The following is an 18,011-nucleotide window of genomic DNA, read 5'->3' as shown; positions in this document are numbered from 1 at the left end:
GACATTCAAAAACAATTTCGCTAGACATTAACGAGTTTACTCTGAAAAAATGCAGGCCGGGCCCAGATCGATACTGAAGCCCCGCGCCCCGCAGGTGCGACGAGATAATCCACAAGATGGCCGCCGATAGGACGTGACGTCACAGCGCAGCCCCCTCTCCTGGCGCATCCTCGAAACCTCACGCCACCCTCCTTAGATCCTTTCAGAAATCCGCTGGGTACCGTCAGCAAGGAAGACTGATTAGTATTTGTTTTTATTTAAAAAAAATGACATTTGATGCTCACATACTCTTAATTCTTGTGATGGTCTCTTGTTGATCCATTTTCCCTTTACTTTTGTCGTTTTTTTTTCTGGATTTTTCCATTTATTTCATTTATCTGAGTAGACTGTTTAATAATGTATAGGTTCAGTCAATATTTTTTAGACTTTATCAATAAATATTCTTGCATTATCAATAGAGGTACCTACGTGACTTTGATCATTCTATAAATGGTAAAGGTTTAAGGCAAACAAAGCAGGTAAATTTGGAATAATTTATTCATCTAGCTAGATTATATGACTAGGTCTTATAGGGCTGGGATGGCAACAGGGTCGGGCAGATGGGCGCCGTCGACGTGGAAGCCGTCGGGGCCGCCGCGGTACTTGGTGACGTAGAGCTGGCCGTCGTCACCAATGAACTGGTACTGGCCTTCGATCTCCAAGACGTGACCGCCGTTCGGGCTGGGGATGAGCCGTCCGCGCTCTGAGACTACGGTGTCTGGAAAGGTAGAGTTTGATTTAAACAATTTATTTTTATAGTGTCAATAGAGGAAAACAAATACTTGAACACACCATTGTATGTTATTGTTGTGATTAAATATATCAGAACAGCATAAGGAGACAAGTAGACTGTAGCGAAAGACATTTATGATTGTAATTTTGGTTATGATGCATTAATAGACATCGTCATACCAAGAAACTTGTCTACTATGTTATTTCAATGATTTATTACAATAAGCAAATGTGGTAGAGTCGTATTCATTAGGACTGAAATCTACCATAAGTGAAATCAGCAGTTCTGTTATGAGACGCGATTAGATTTCTCATGCACACAGTGTGGTTCACCTTTAACTTTAACCCATTTCTGTCCACAAACGACACAATAGCATCCACATTATTAAAACAATAAAGCATTAACAAGTTACAAGATACTCACTCTCAGCAGTGATGTACCGGAGCGCGTACTGTCCGTACTCGTCGTGCACTTCCTCGTGGCGCACCGCGGGCAGCTCCCGGAGACCAGAATGTGGCGCGCACAGCGCTACGGCTACCAGGCACGACAGGACCACGAACTGAGGAGAAAGGACAATGTTTACTAAAAGAAACATCATCATCATCAGGTCATTTAGTCTCCACTGCAGTCTGCACCTGTAGTGGAGACTGTCCACCTGGAAGACGCTCTAATTTTCCAGAGGCAAATGAATGATTTGCTCTACACTTCCCATGCTGGTCAGAGGAGTTGGGAAGACCTAAATAATCTTCACTGTTTGGGTTACGGTGGTCAAGCTGTAAAGTCTGGATACACATGAGTTGGATTAATGGGAACAGTTCTGTAACCGTACACCACTTAACCATATTCGTTAAGCACGTTTGTATTATAAAGAAAAAAGTGTTTCTAAGGATTATTTTGTTGGGTGCATACAATATGCAGGAGTAGTAGAATTAACACTAGCAGAAGATTCGTTTACGGTCACTACTACTTTCAATGGTTCACAAACAATTTTTTAAATTAGGTACTTACGGTTTTCATGTTGTTGGTTTTGGGGAGAGCTTCTTGCTAGACGAAAACAAATGAAATGATGATATTGATAGAGAACATTTTCAATTTATACTCTGCGGTTTCAAAATTGCAATAAACAATGCAGGTGAACCAGACCCATTTAGCAAACCAGAATACAAATTACAATTGCTACACTATGAATTAACGACTGTCATTAAATTTCGCGTCAACATCGTGAAAGTAAATAATAACCTAGGTAAGTCATACTCAAAACAAATAGGCATTTACATGGAAATATTTTGTGATTTTGTTAAAGCGATTGTAAATATCTCAGTGAGAAAACCCAACGCTGACAGACTAGCAAGATGTGCTTATGAATGTACCTAACCGTGGACTAAAATCTTCGAAGAAAACCTAGTGTTTTTTAGATGGTTAATTTTTTGTCTCTACTGTAATAATTTCGAATTTTCCGAAGATTGCATCTCGCTTAAAATCGATGGAAATATCCCAGCACTCTAACAAAATAACAATGCTATGTGATCTTCAAAAACATAGCCCATCTTTCCGCAACTGAGTAAGAGTAGGCGCACACCGTTGCTTTTTCGTCGGCCGATAGTTTAGTCGGGCAGTTGATCAGTATGGGCATGTATGGGAGTGCGCACACTACGCCGATTCGATTTGGCCGATTCTTCATACAAATTAAAATCGGGCATAACTATGGGCCAATTAAAATTCAACGGTGTGCGCCTACTCTTAAGCTAAAAAATGTTTTTTTTTTAAATTTTTTTTATGCAAAACTAGGCAGGTATTTCACCATAATCGCACCTGATGTTAAGTGGGATGCAGTCTAGGATGGTAGGTACATATCTGCCCTGCAAGTGCCTCCTATTCACTCTCGCCTTGAAAAGGCCCGAAATTCGCGTTGTTTTGCCAACCCTCCGCGGGGGTGGCGGGCGCTATGTGCTGAGCTATGTAAGGGGTTATCTCCTCCGTCGGTGCTCTATCTAAATCTGTACTATCGCGCCGCCGAATAATTATTATTGCATGTACAGTACATAGCCGCCTGGATTCAATTGATCCGCCTCCGTGATGCCCCTGATCTTCTGATTAATACAAATCGACCGAGATTAGATGCGGAGCTAATTTAATTGGTTTGGATTTGAAAGGCAATGTCATGAATATGAGGCTCGTACGTGTAAACAACCTACAACGTACAAAGCAGTAGGTAGAATATTAAAGCTATTTGTATTAAAAACTCGTGTCCGTCAAAAGGTGTGATTCTGGCAGTCAGAAAGAATAACTTTTTGGAACCAACAACCTTTTATCCATATAAATTCTTCGGTCATTTAGTAAAAAGTGGATTTTCCTAGGAAGCTATAGCTGAAACTTAAGGGACCGAATTTGATTCCCGGACAATCTTTTCTGAATCGACCCCCGTCTGGAGCTGGGAGACGCCCTCGTTATCCAAATTATTCTTATCGATGTAGCGTCCTACTTGATTACTCGAGATCATGACAATCGTCTGATCTAGCACATGGGTAAATAAGTAGAATCTTTGTGGGACAACCCACAAAATAAAGCTTTTGCAGGGAATTGCTCCAAAAGATTGGCAAGTCTTGAAAATAATCGCTATTCGTAAGTACCTAAGTATGTATCATCAACAATACAATGCAATCGATAATATTGTAATTAACTTTGTCCATGACTGTACAATGTACGGTCGACAGCTCATCAGACTATACATTTTTGTTATCGCTCCTATTACAACGGCATAAAATGCAACAGTGTTTAGCAAGACGTGCTGTCGTCTGTACAAGCTGCAGCCTTTTCTCGTACAAAACACGCGAAGGTACAGCATAACGAGTCCTCGATGCCCCTCAAAATCACGTAAAAGCTTAATCCCGCACAAACCAGTTCCTCTCAGGACAAAAGGTGGCTCAAGGGCGACGCAGGGCACGGCCGTATGCCTTATCGACCCCATCGCGGCTGCAAGTGATTTTTATTCAAGGAAGTGCCTGAAATCGGCTGTTCTGGTCCATTTTGCGCTTAGATCTACACGCTTGAGTGGTCCAGAGTGGTTTGATTGTTCAATATTCTGAGTGTCGTTATAGAATCACTCGGGAGCTAATTTTATAATCTTTTAATTTAAGAGTAAGTACTTAGATACTTACTCGTATACGCATTGGAGAAAGCATTTGTAGTTTAACTACGGCTTCCGGTTCGGTAAACGTCGTTTACTAAACGAATAAATCCATAAGTATTGAATGTTTTAGTTAGTGCTCCAAATCTTTACTGAAATTTTAAAATAGGTAATAAGTACAATTCATATAGCCTGATAAACATTTGTGTGACGACTGCTTATGTTTTTACGGCATGCAAAAAGTTTAAAATGCATTTTAATTAATCCACAACAATTTCATCTTTGGTGTACTAAATACTAAGGCCGAGTTGTACCAACTTACTTTAACGGTAGCTATAACGGTAACCGGTGCTTTTTGTATGGCGTTTGATAGATTTTTGACGTTTGTTAAAGTCAAAGTAATATGGTGCAACCCAGCCTAAACTAACCAGAAGACTTTAGTATTTAGCCTTATGCTTAGTACTATTTGATTTTATCTGTACCTGTCTGTAAACATATTCCTGAAAACATTTCCAACGCATAAATAAGCGTACAAAACACCGTGAAATGTCATCTGAGCCGAGCCAATCCACAAATCGTCAATAGCGAATCACCGGCGCATCAGCACGCGACGTCTCGCGGCTGGAATGGCGTCTAACCGGATATTGTATCGCGCCTTCATCTCCGGCGCGCTTCCGGATCCGGCCGCCCGCCCCCCGCCCGTGCGTCGCCTAATTACCTCACAACCTCACATATTACAGGCGAGGTACCTGCGATGACGGTTTGTCATCGATAACTAAGTTACGTAAGCTTTGATTACTGGTTTGATGTTTCTTCTGTAACGGAGGCAATTGTTGTTCTATTAACAGTTTAACACTCACTCACATAACACCAGGTGCGATTGCGGTCAAATACTTGCCTTGTCTAGCATAAAAAAAAATTGTAACATACATATTTTATGAAGGAACAGAGAATGGTGTGACTGGAGCCTAATGTAGGGCAGCCGTGTATAGCATAAAAAAAACAGTACATAAGGTAAGATATGAGAAAATGATTTATCAACCTCTTTAATTATTATCATCATCACTGGTCCGTTGTTGTACTGGCAAACTGCTTTATTTTCCAGTAAAATATTCCAACAGTCGAACTGGCATCCTCTAAAATATCCAGCGTGATGTCTGTCTAAACCGCTATAATAGGCTAAATTACAAAATTTAATTTTCAATTCATACAAACTTGTAATTTATTTAAGATGTTGCTGGACCCTTCGATGTAATTAACCTCATGACATGACATGAAGTTCTTTGCTTAGTTATTAATCTAATTATCAATATCACATATTCACACTACTTACAGAACAAAACGCATATGACACGAAAATGATATTTTAAAACCCACCCCAGCATCCAAACCACATGAGTAGAGTGTGAACACACCACGACACACTTTACGAATGTCAGAATAAGCCCCCAGGCGATCGCTAAAGTATTTAAACTGCGTTTATGCCACTATTGCTGTTATTTTATTGTGTTTATGAATGGGGATGCAAAGAAAATAAACTAGGGATGGGGCAATTGACAGCAATGTTACTAGCATTTCGTATGTTCACGTTAATTTAATGTTATGATTGGTGCGATGACATGTTCTCGACAGTGCTACGAACAGTATTTCAAGGGAAAAATAAAGAAGTGTGCAGGTGGTGTGTATGTATTATTTATCTGTAGTTAACCGGTTAACAACTGGTTCTACTTAAATTATAATAATGAGGGATAAATTAATGGAGGAGGGTGGGGTTAAACGTGTTCGATGCAAAACATCTCAAAGAATAGACATGCTACAAATAAAATATTAGTCTATTGTGAATCATAATATTGTGGTTCTCTAAGAGTTAAAACTATTAATAATTAATTATGAATTATTTAGACTCCATCCAAACTCAATTTAAGATTCAAAATTGATGAAAATCTAGAGTCAGTTTACTTGTTGTCTAACTCGCCTTTAATTAAAGTTTTAACTTTTTATATGGCTGCAGTAATACGGTGTTTACTTAATTTAAACGTGTCAACGATCGTCTTGTTTGTTGTCTGTGCTACTTTTTCTCCCACGCACAGTCTATCCACTCGTAGCCGTGGCAGCTCGAGTGAACTGTAAAAAGCAACATAAAAGTGTCATGTATCCAGTTCATTAAACGTGCATTATCTATCCACAATACATCTTTCCTGAAGGGAAGCGGAATTAGTTTGAGTGATGCGACGCGTGCGGTCACCATCGAGGCATAGACAATGCGCGTGTCCCACCCTTCAGAAATGTCATTTTTCATTTGTTTTTAATACCGCAAAAACGTGGCAAAACAAATATGTATGATCATTCTCATTTATGTCAATACAACTCCTTATCATACTTGAGCATGCTTATTACGGCTCTCAAAAATAATAGCAATAAATAGTTCTTAGTACCCAATAAACATATTCAAATTAATAACCACTATGAAAGGAAATCGACCATTACTTATTAATTATACCCCGATTAATTAACTAATTAAAAAGTGCCAGAGATACTAAGTTAANAATGAGATTATTAAACTGAAATTTTTACTGATACATTCAAAGATACCAAAGATACAAAGCTAATCATTTTAAACGACAAAATACTGTAAGACTAAATTTCGGAGATAGAAAAGATAGTCAATCAATATTTTGGACAATATTAAACTATCAACAAGTACGATCCACTATTCAAAATTATCAAATTAATTTATCAAGGACAAAACAAAAAGTCCAATAAAAATATCTTACAATATCTGGCTGCCATCATCAAAGACATTCAAAAACAATTTCGCTAGACATTAACGAGTTTACTCTGAAAAAATGCAGGCCGGGCCCAGATCGATACTGAAGCCCCGCGCCCCGCAGGTGCGACGAGATAATCCACAAGATGGCCGCCGATAGGACGTGACGTCACAGCGCAGCCCCCTCTCCTGGCGCATCCTCGAAACCTCACGCCACCCTCCTTAGATCCTTTCAGAAATCCGCTGAGTACCGTCAGCAAGGAACACTGATTAGTATTTTTTTTAATTCAAAAAATTTTGATATTTGATGCTCGCATACTCTTAATTCTTTTGATTCCATTCCATTTTCCCTTTACTTTTGTCGTTTTTTTTTTTCAGGATTTTTCCATTTATTTCATTTACCTATCTGAATAGACCGTTTAATAATGTATAAGTTCAGTCAATATTTTTTAGACTTTATCAATCAATATTCTTGCACTATCAATAGCTGTAGCTACATAAGGTGATGGTAAAGGTTTAAGGCAAACAAAGCAGGTAAATTTGGAATAATTTATTCATCTAGCTAGATTATATGACTAGGTCTTATAGGGCTGGGATGGCAACAGGGTCGGGCAGATGGGCGCCGTCGACGTGGAAGCCGTCGGGGCCGCCGCGGTACTTGGTGACGTAGAGCTGGCCGTCGTCGCCGATGAACTGGTACTGACCCTCGATTTCGAGGACGTGGCCACCGTTCGGGCTGGGGATGAGCCGTCCGCGCTCTGATACTACGGTGTCTGGAAAGGTAGAGTTCGATTTAGACAATTTATTTTCATAGTGTCAATAGAGGATAACAAATATTTGAACACACCATTGTATGTTATTGTTGTGATTAATTATATCAGAATAGCATAAGGAGACAAATAGACTGTCTCATGAATGACGGTAATTTTTTGGGCATAATGATGCATCAATAGACTAGGTCAATTCAATGATTCAAATGTTGTAGAGTCGTAGGACTGAAACCTACCGTAAGTAAAATCAGTAGTTCTGTTATGAGACGCGATTAGATTTCTCATGCACACAGTGTAGTTCACTTTTAACTTCAACCCATTCACTGTCCACAAACGAGGGGATTTTATTGGCGGTCAAGCTGTAGATCCTGGCTACACAGAAGTTGCAGCGGTGAGAACGAGAAGTGTCCACAGACGGCACAACAGCATCAACACTATTAAAACAAATAAAGCATTAACAAGTTACAAGATACTCACTCTCAGCAGTGATGTACCGGAGCGCGTACTGGCCGTACTCGTCGTGCACTTCCTCATGACGCACTGCGGGCAGCTCCCGTAGACCAGAATGCGGCGCACACAGCGCCACGGCTACCAGGCACGACAGGACCACGAACTGAGGAGAAAGGACAATGTTTACTAAAAGAAACATCATCATCATCAGGTCATTTAGTCTCCACTGCAGTCTGCACCTGTAGTGGAGACTGTCCACCTGGAAGACGCTCTAATTTTCCAGAGGCAAATGAATGATTTGCTCTACACTTCCCATGCTGGCCAGAGGAGTTGGGAAGACCTAAATAATCTTCACTGTTTGGGTTATGGTGGTAAAGCTGTAAAGTCTGGATACACATGAGTTGGATCAATGGAAATCAATGGACAATCACATGAGTTGGATCAATGGAAGATTCGTTTACGGTTACTATTACTTCCAATGGTTCACAAACAATTTTTGAAATTAGGTACTTACGGTTTTCATGTTGTTGGTTTTGGGGAGTGCTTCTTGCTAGACGAAAACAAATGAAATGATGATATTGATAGAGAACATTTTCAATTTATACTCTGCGGTTTCAAAATTGCAACAAACAATGCAGGTGAACCAGACCTATTTAGCAAACGAGAATACAAATTACAATTGCTACACTATGAATTAACGACTGTCATTAAAGTTCGCGTCAACAACGTGAAAGTACCTAAATAACCTAGGCAAGTCATACTCAAAACAAATAGGCATATACTCGTAGATGGATATTTTATTATTTTGTTATATTATAAAGTTATTGTAAATATCTCAGTGATATTGAATGAAGAGAGAACGCAACTCTGGAAAACTAGCAAGATGTGCTTATGAGTGTAACCGTGGACTAAAATCTTAGAGAAAAACCTAGTGTTTTTAGATGGTGAATTTTTTTGTCTCTACTCCAATAATTTCGAATTTTCGAAGATTGCATCTCGCTTAAAATCGATGGAAATATCCCAGAACTCTAACAAAATAACAATGCTATGTGATCTTCAAAAACATAGCCCATCTTTCCGCAACTGACTAAAAAGCTAAAGCATGAATTTATTATTCTTTTTTTAATGCAAAACAAGGCAGGTATTTGACCACAATCGCACCTGATGTTATGTGGGATGCAATCTAGGATGGTACATATATCTGCCCTGCAAGTGCCTATTCACTCTCGCCTTGAAAAGGCCCGAAATTCGCGTTGTTTTGCCGACCCTGGCGGGGGTGGCGGGCGCTATGTGCTGAGCTATGTAAGGGGTTATCTCCTCCGTCGGTGCTCTATCTAAATCTGTACTATCGCGCCGCCGAATAATTATTATTGCATGTACAGTACATAGCTGCCTGGATTCAATTGATCCGCCTCCGTGATGCCCCTGATCTTCTGATTAATACAAATCGACCGAGATTAGATGCGGAGCTAATTTAATTGGTTTGGATTTGAAAGGCAGTGTCATGAATATGAGGCTCGTACGTGTGTAAACCTCAACTTACAAAGCAGTAGGTAGGTATATTATAGAATATTCAAAGCTATTTGTATTAAAAACTCGTGTCCGTTGCAAAAAGGAGTGATTCTGGCAGTTAGAAACAATTACAATATTGTTGGTATCGTTACTGAAAAAAAAGAAAATTCTTTTATCGACACAAATTGTCTTCGGTCATTTAGTAAAAGTGGATTTTCCTAGGAAGCTATATCTTAAAATTAAGGGCCCGAATTTGATGCCTCAATCTTTTCTGAATCGACCCCCGTCTGGAGCGTCTGGGAGACGCCCTCGTTATCCAAATGATCATGACAATCGTCTGATCTAGCACATGGGTAAATAGGTAGAATCTTTGTGAGACAACTCACAAAATAAGCATTTACAGGGAATTGATCCAAAAACATTGGCAAGTCGGATGATAAACCTGGAAAGAATCGCTATATTGTGTAACTAGCTTTTGCCCGCGGCTTCACCCGCGTGAAATTTCGTTTGTCACAGCTCGTCATAAATTATAGCCTATATGTTATTCTGGGTTATAAACAATAATACTGTAAAGTTTCATCAAAATCCGTTCAGTAGTTTTTGCGTGTAAGAGTAACGAACATCCAGATATCCAAACTTTCGCATTTATAATATTAGTAGGAAGTAGGATACCTAAGTATGTTTCAGTGAATATGTTTCATCAACAATGCGCTTCAATCAATAAATTGTAATTAACATTGCCCATGACTGTACAATGTACAGGCTGCAGCCTTTTCTCGTACAAAACACGCGAAGGTACACATCATAACGAGTCCTCGATGCCCCTCAAAATCACGTAAAAGCTTAATCCCGCACAATCCAGTTCCTCTCAGGACAAAAGGTGGCTCAAGGGCGACGCAGGGCACGGCCGTATGCCTTATCGACCCCATCGCGGCTGCAAGTGATTTTTATTCAAGGAAGTGCCTGAAATCGGCTGTTCTGGTCCATTTTGCGCTTAGATCTACACACTGGAGTGGTCCAGAGTGGTTTGATTGTTCAATATTATAAGTGTCGTTAGAATCACTCGGGAGCTAATTTTATAATCTTTTAATATTAGTAAGTAGTTACTCGTATACTCATTTCTTTCGTAGTTTATCTAACAAATAAATTCATAAGTATTGAATGTTTCAGTTAGCGCTCCAAATCTATACTGAAATTTTAAAATAGGTAATAAGTACAATTCATATAGCCTAATAAACATTTGTGTAACAACTGCTTATGGTTTAACGGCATGCAAAAAGTTTAAAATGCATTCTAATTAAACCATTACTATTGTCATCTTTGGTGTACTAAATACTAAACTAAAAGACTTTAGCATTTAGCCTTATACTTAGTACAATTTGATTTTATGTGTACCTGTCTGTAAACATTCCTTTAAACATTTCCAAACGCATAAATAAGCGTACAAAACACCGTGAAATGTCATCTGAGCCGAGCCAATCCACAAATCGTCAATAGCGAATCACCGGCGCATCAGCACGCGACGTCTCGCGGCTGGAATGGCGTCTAACCGGATATTGTATCGCGCCTTCATCTCCGGCGCGCTTCCGGATCCGGCACCCCCCCTCCCCCGTGCGTCGCCTAATTACCTCACAACCTCACATATTACAGGCGAGGTACCTGCGATGACGGTTTGTCATCGATACTAAAGTTACGTAAGCTTTGATTACTGTTTTGATGTTTCTTCTGTAACGGAGGCAATTGTTGTTCTATTAACACTCACTCACTTAACACCAGGTGCGATTGCGGTCAAATACTTGCTTTGTCTAGCATAAAAAAAATTGTAACATACATATTTTATGAAGGAACAGAGAATGGTGTGACTGGAGCCTAATGTAGGGCAGCCCTGTATAGCATAAAAAAACAGTACATAAGGTAAGATATGGGAAAATGATTCATCAACCTCTTTAATTATTATCATCATCACTGGTCCGTTGTTGTACAGGCAAACTACTTTTTTTTCCAGTTCAGTAAAATATTCTAGCGGTCGAACTGGCATCCTCTTAAATATCCAGCGTGATGTCAAACCGTTAGGCTATTATTAATTTTATTTTTAATTCATACTTGACAAACTTGTAATTTATTTAAGATCTTGTGATGTTGCTGGGCCCTTCGATGTAATTAACCTCATGACATTCAAATTCAAATTCTTTATTGCTCCAATGTTGGTATACAGTGTGAGTCACGTTAAAGTGTACATATGAAAATAGATGAAACTAGACCTATTTTATCGACAAAAAAGAGGTCAAAAATTTTTTGAGATTTTTTTTTAATTTTTTATAAAATTTTTTTTCTTCCAATTACTTATTGTAAAGAAAACGTAATAACTTTTAAACTAAGCGGTATATCCTGATAAAATAAAAACAGTAATAATTCTAAATAACAGGCAATACTAAAAAAATACATAAAATACACAAAAAAGGCCAACAAATAACAAAAAATGATAATTTTTGAAAAAAATCTGCTTAAAAATTCGTGTTTTTTTGGTTATTTGATAAATTTCTCCAAAAAATGCCCCTATAACTGGTAGTTTTTATTACTTTGTATTATTCTTTATCGTATTACCTTCGTAAAACCAAAAATCGCATGTCTCTATCCCTATCACAACGTTTGCAATGATCGTTTGAACTAAGCCTCTCCGAGCGCGCCATTCAACGCTTCGTTAACAACAAAACTGAAAATGGCTCTAGATTTGTAATTTTGATAAAGACAAGTTAGATTTCAAATAAAAACAAAAGATTTAGAAGTAAAATAAGCATTTTAGTGAAAATTAAAATTGTCTCTACCTGTAGCGGAGAATAATGTTGTGGCAGGCCTTTGTTCAAACGATCATAGCAAATGTTGTGATATGGATAGAGACATGCGATTTTTGGTTTTACAAAGATAATACGATAGAGAACAATACAAAGTAATAAAAACCACCGGTTATAGGGGCATTTTTTGGAGAAATTTATCAAATAACCAAAAAAACACGAATTTTTACGCAGAATTTTTTTCAAAAAGTATATTTTTTTATTATTTTTTGGCCTTTTTTGTGTATTTTATGTATTTTTTTAGTATCGCCTGTTATTTAGCATTATTACTGTTTTTATTTAATTAGGATATACCGCTTAGTTTAAAAGTTATTACGTTTTCTTTACAATAAGTAATTGGAAGAAAAAAAATTCTATAAAAAATTAAAAAAAAAATCTCAAAAATTTTTTGACCTCTTTTTTGTCGATATAAACAGGTCTAGTTTTATCTATTTTCATATGTACACTTTAACGTGACTCACACTGTATAAAAGTTCTTACATATAGACATAGACATAATATAGACATGAGATGAAGTTGCTTAATTATTATCAATATCACACATATTCATCCTACTTACAGAACAAAACGCATATGGCTCTACATGCCCACGACAATGATATTTTAAAACCCACCCCAGCATCCAAACTACATGAGTGTGAACACACCACGACACACTTTACGAATGTCAGAGCCCCCAGGCGATCGCTAAAGTATTTAAACTGCGTTTATGCCACTATTGCTATTATTTTATTGTGTTTATGAATAGGGATGCAAAGAGAATAAACTAGGGATGGGGCAATTGACAGCAATGTTACTAGCAATTCGTATGTTCACGTTAATTTAATGTTATGATTGGTGCGATGACATGTTGTCGACAGTGCTACGAATAGTATTTCAAGGGAAAAATAAAGAAGTGTGCAGGTGGTGTGTATGTATTATTTATCTGTAGTTAACCGGTTAACAACTGGTTCTACTTAAATTATAATAATGAGGGATAAATTAATGGAGGAGTCGGAGTTAAACGTGCTCGATGTTCGAAAACATCATCTCAAAGACTAAAGAATAGAGATGCTAAATTCAAAGTTTGTATTTCTCTAATTTAGCAAAGACTTTAACAGAGTTATTAATAATTATGAATTATCTAGACTTCATCCAAATTATACCTAATTCAAGATTGATGAAAATGTCTTACTTATTCTTGAGTGTAGAGTCAGTTTACTTGTTGTCTACTAAAACCTTTAAAATTGTAACTTTTTATAGGTAACTAGCTGACCCGGCGAACTTTGTTCCGCCTTAATGGCAATAAATAAGCAGACTTTTTTTTAATTTCGAACGGGATAAAAAGTATCCTATGTCCTTCTCCTGGCTCTAAACTACCTCCCTGACAATTTTCAGCTAAATCGGTTCAGCCGTTCTTGAGTTATAAGCGAAGTAACTAACACGACTTTCTTTTATATATATAGATTAAATGGCTGCAGTAATACGGTCAATTTAAAAGTGTCAACAATCGTCTTTTGTTGTCTGATCTACTTTTTCTCCCACGCACAATCTATCCACTCGTAGCCGTGGCAGCTCGAGTGAACTGTAAAAAGCAACATAAAAGTGTCATGTATCCAGTTCATTAAACGTGCATTATCTATCCACATCTTTCCTGAAGGGAAGCGGAATTAGTTTGAGTGATGCGACGCGTGCGGTCACCCGATTCGAGGCATAGACAATGCGCGTGTCTGCTGCGCGCTTGAAATTCGCGCCCACCCTTCAGAAATGTCACACGTCATTTTTCATTTGTTTTTAATACCGCAAAAACGTGGCAAAAACAAATATTATCAGATCATACTCATTTAAGTCAATACAACTCCTTATCATACTTGACCATGCTTATTACGGCTCTCAAAAATAATAGCAATAAATAGTTCTTAGTACCCAATAAACATATTCAAATTAATAACCACTATGAAAGGAAATCGACCACTACTTATTAATTATACCCCGATTAATTAACTAATTAAAAAATGCTAGAGATACTAAGTTAAGTTAACAGCAAAAAGATAGAGATAAGAACACCTAAAATGGCAGAAGGTGATAAAAATAGTTATCAACAATGTGATAAAAATTAACATCTTCACAGTATCTACAATTAAAATGGCCCTTCCTTAATAGTCTATGGATATGAGACCACCCATGAATATTGAACGCCCGCTCTAAATATAGTGTCATTTATCAAGAGGTATTAATTAATCGAGTTTATAAATAAATGACTAATTACACAGGGTGAAGGTCTATTTTTACATGATGCAGAACAGTTATGTCAATGGCTGGTCTAATTAAAACTTGAAGTTAATTAATTGCAGATGTAATGCTTCCTATTTTACGCTGTCTTAATTTAACCGTAAGACTTACTTACCAATACTTTTTCTTATTTTGTGAGTCAATTTATTTACATTATTGTAGTCTGCAAGGTAAAATTCCTTCATGAATATTGCAGACCTCTTTAATAAGTAAAAAATACTTTTAATAGATTAAAGTCCTTATCATTTACCTATGTAGTATTATTAAGCTAACAGATATTTAAAAGTAGAATGTTACCAAATAAAACAACTGTCATCAAACAGCGGCATTAGCAAACTGGATCCCGGTGTTAATTGCATCAACATTCTTTGCAGCTTCGTCGGAGCACAATTACATCTGTTATTCTAAACTAAAGTGTCACCCCAAAGCTCCGGTCGGTAGAGCTCATTTGGACCCCAAGCGGCAATTCTGGGGTCCATTTAACCCCTGCAATAAAAGGACAATGGATCGGAGCGGGTGCGCGCGAGTAGCTGCTTGCTGTCAAGTTTGCGCAGGCGTTTGGATATCAATGACGTAATAATTATTAAAACATAAACTATTACGGAGCTATTAGATGGTAATGTACTCGTATCAGTAAATTTTGTTTAAGAAACCAATAAATACTATAATTTATATTGTAATTTAAATGTTTAGATAGACCTAACAAAATAGTTCGTGGAACATAGTTAGGTACTAAATAAAGCTACTAGGCTTAGCTATGGTATTCTAGCAGTTTCGAAGTTAAATATAGAGTGAAGGATTTAGTGGCTTTAAATGCTCTAAGGATGGATGGAGAAAACTAAGTTATAATACGGATTTTCAAAAGATACTGCCAGACCTTTTTAATGGAATCTATTTAAATTCTTCATCCCCTAATCGGGNGCGTTTGGAAATCATTGACGTGATTATTAAAACATAAACTATTACGGAGCTATTAGATGGTAATGTATCAGTAAATTTTGTTTAAGAAACCAATACTTTAATATAAACATTTACATTGTAATTTTAATGTTTAGATAGACCTAACAAAATAGTTCGTGGAACATAGCTACTAAATATAGCTACTAGGCTTAGCTATGTATTCTAGCAGTTTCGAAATTAAATATAGAGTGAAGGATTTAGTGGATTTAAATACCTACTCTAAGGATGGATAAAGAAAACTAAGTTATAATGCGGGTTTTCAAAAGATCCTGCCAGACCTTTTTAATGGAATCTATTTAAATTCTTCATCCCCTAATCGGTCCTGCCTAAACGGATTTCGTAAATCAATCAAAGTTTCAAACAAAGATCATAACTCCGACGCAACGAGTCCGCTAAAAACTTAAATTACTCTTTTTCCGCATTACGAGTGCGAATAATCTTCTTGACGGGCCGCGAAATTGATGGCGTCTAAAAAACGCCACCTCAAATCCTGAAGTTTTTACGTCAGCCGAGTTTCACTTAGGAAAGTTTCCACATCCATTCCCAAGTTGCTCCTATGAGGCTGACAAATTTTAATGAACCCGAGAGGCCTGCTAATGTCGACGTAATGGGAAAAGTTGTCCGCCCCCGCCGCGCCAGCCCGACCGAGCCCCGATTTTTGTTGCTTCGATTGTTTTAAAGCCATATTCCCTGAAGTCACGATGAAACAACGATTCCGAACATTACACACGCACAATTTGTTTCATATCCTTTTATGAATTCCCATTGGTATCCGTATACATCCGCGTAACACTATATCCCTGGGCGCGCCGCAATAAAAAGCGCAATCATTCCGACGTGTGCCATTACAACTCTTTTGGTATAAATTACATTATAAATTTCAAGTCCCTAACTGTTGGGTGACCAGCGAAAAAAATCGGATTAAGGGTCGGCGATTGTGATTTAAACGGCAGCCCCGCGAGGGCGGCGCGTCATCCATCATACGCTTTACATATGTTTGAATAAAGCCCGTGGGAAAAGGATTTCCTCTCAGAAGTCAATGCGGTGGGGTGACAACAGTTTCGTAATGAGCTAGTTCGCGTACTATTGATGCAGAAAAGCGCCTATGTTGATGTAGAGCGGACTGTAGAGTCACATAGCACTATTGGTACTCTAATGAGTACTTACTTAATGGCACTGAAGAGTAAGATCAAGGAAAAAGCTATAATATTTAAATAGGATCAAGCTCTGGTAAGTACCATCCCGACCACAACCAGCACTCTACTTGTTTTTAATCGTCTTTAGGACTACGGTTATCTCTAGCTTTCACTACCTTTCATGCTAACAGTTTATCTTAACCCTTTTCTTGGCATGACCAAAAATTCACTATGATTTCAATCTTTTTGATATTTATGAGTTAAGTATGATCCTAATAGGCTAACAAAAATGTTTAAAAAAATAAATTGTTTTCAGTTTTTCAGAAACCAGGTGTATCATATATGATACATTGCCAAGAATAGGGTTAACTACATGAATGAGACACATAAAAAATAAAGTAGAATTTATGATTGCAATTTTGTATCAATTTGAAAATTGAATAAGTAGGTTCTTTTACAGGTTTGTTTTACATCATTTGTGACCAAGACAACGGGTGACTGCTTCATTTGTTTGAAAGATTTCTAGATACCATTATCGCAAACTATCTGGAGGTACTATCCCACACAGTGCAGCCGGTATACTCACCCTACATTACAAATAGTGGGATTAGGGCAGTTTGGCAAACAAGGCGTCGCCGGCGCGCGCCGCTAATGCCGCGTTAATGTCGATTAGCTTTGTTCCGAGCTGCCGATTCAGCCAGATTTATTCGCTAATGCGATATGAGATGACTATTGTGCAACAAAATTAATTTGTAAACAAGTCAAGTGTGGATTTAAGGCGAGTCCTGGGAAATGAGAGCGGCTTGTGAGGTTTGAGTCGAGTCGTAAATGATACCTACTCAAAAGTTATGCTCAATCCAAGTTGCTAAGCAGAATGTCGAGACCGATCGATTGGACTTCGACGTCTGATGTAAAAAATGGTTTTTACCATAACTGTTTACTATTTTTACCATAATATTTATTTTGCAACGTCAATATAAGGTACTTTTTAACGTTATGGTACTTGAGGCCTTTCATTGTCCTCCTGAATTGGTACCAACTACCAAGCGAGACTGCATAACAGCATGCATTTAACCATAACCCTAACTTTGTGGTCATCGTATTGTCTTTTCAAAGCCCCTATTCTTATGGTAGAAATTGTCTAAGTATACAGCAATTCCAACACCTCATCTTCTTGCTAGCATTCCAAAAAACATCTGTCTACTTATCCTCGCCGTGCTATGTCACCGGGGAACCATACTACCATCCAGAATATCCATAATTTTGAAATCCATAATCAGAGCGCAAAGATAAATTATGATAAAAATGTATTCAAAATTAACACGTCTAAATTGATTCGTTACGGTAGAACAATGCCCTAATTGCCGGAAACACTCATATTGCGCACATAACCT

General features: G+C 37.8%; 1 protein-coding gene across 3 annotated transcripts; it reads right to left on the bottom strand.

The window, feature by feature from the left end:
- Nucleotides 1-519: 519 nt before the first annotated feature.
- On the bottom strand, nucleotides 520-8,509 carry LOC114357745 (flexible cuticle protein 12-like). 3 transcript variants are annotated; one of them, XM_028311525.1, is made up of 3 exons: nucleotides 8,401-8,468; nucleotides 1,196-1,331; nucleotides 520-757 (listed from the first exon to the last, which is right to left on the bottom strand). In XM_028311525.1, exons 1-3 carry the CDS (start codon nucleotides 8,407-8,409, stop codon nucleotides 567-569), a joined length of 336 nt encoding a protein of 111 aa, XP_028167326.1. In that variant the 5' UTR covers nucleotides 8,410-8,468; the 3' UTR covers nucleotides 520-566. The 3 variants fall into 3 exon arrangements, with proteins under 3 accessions (XP_028167326.1, XP_028167317.1, XP_028167307.1); XM_028311516.1 differs by lacking the exon at nucleotides 8,401-8,468 and adding an exon at nucleotides 1,781-1,881; XM_028311506.1 differs by lacking the exons at nucleotides 520-757; nucleotides 1,196-1,331 and adding exons at nucleotides 7,202-7,439; nucleotides 7,914-8,049 and having other exon boundaries at nucleotides 8,401-8,509.
- Nucleotides 8,510-18,011: the final 9,502 nt, after the last annotated feature.

The sequence above is a fragment of the Ostrinia furnacalis genome, unplaced genomic scaffold (assembly GCF_004193835.3).
Source record: "Ostrinia furnacalis isolate ACB-3 unplaced genomic scaffold, ASM419383v2 OfSCF0219, whole genome shotgun sequence".
Taxonomy (NCBI): Eukaryota; Metazoa; Arthropoda; class Insecta; order Lepidoptera; family Crambidae; genus Ostrinia; species Ostrinia furnacalis.
This window is presented reverse-complemented; position numbering and strand designations above follow the sequence as displayed.

Coding starts and splice junctions, on each gene's coding strand:
- LOC114357745 (XM_028311506.1), bottom strand. Junction 7,440..7,913: donor CCGGTACATCACTGCTGAGA/GTGAGTATCTTG, acceptor CTACCTTTCCAG/ACACCGTAGTATCAGAGCGC.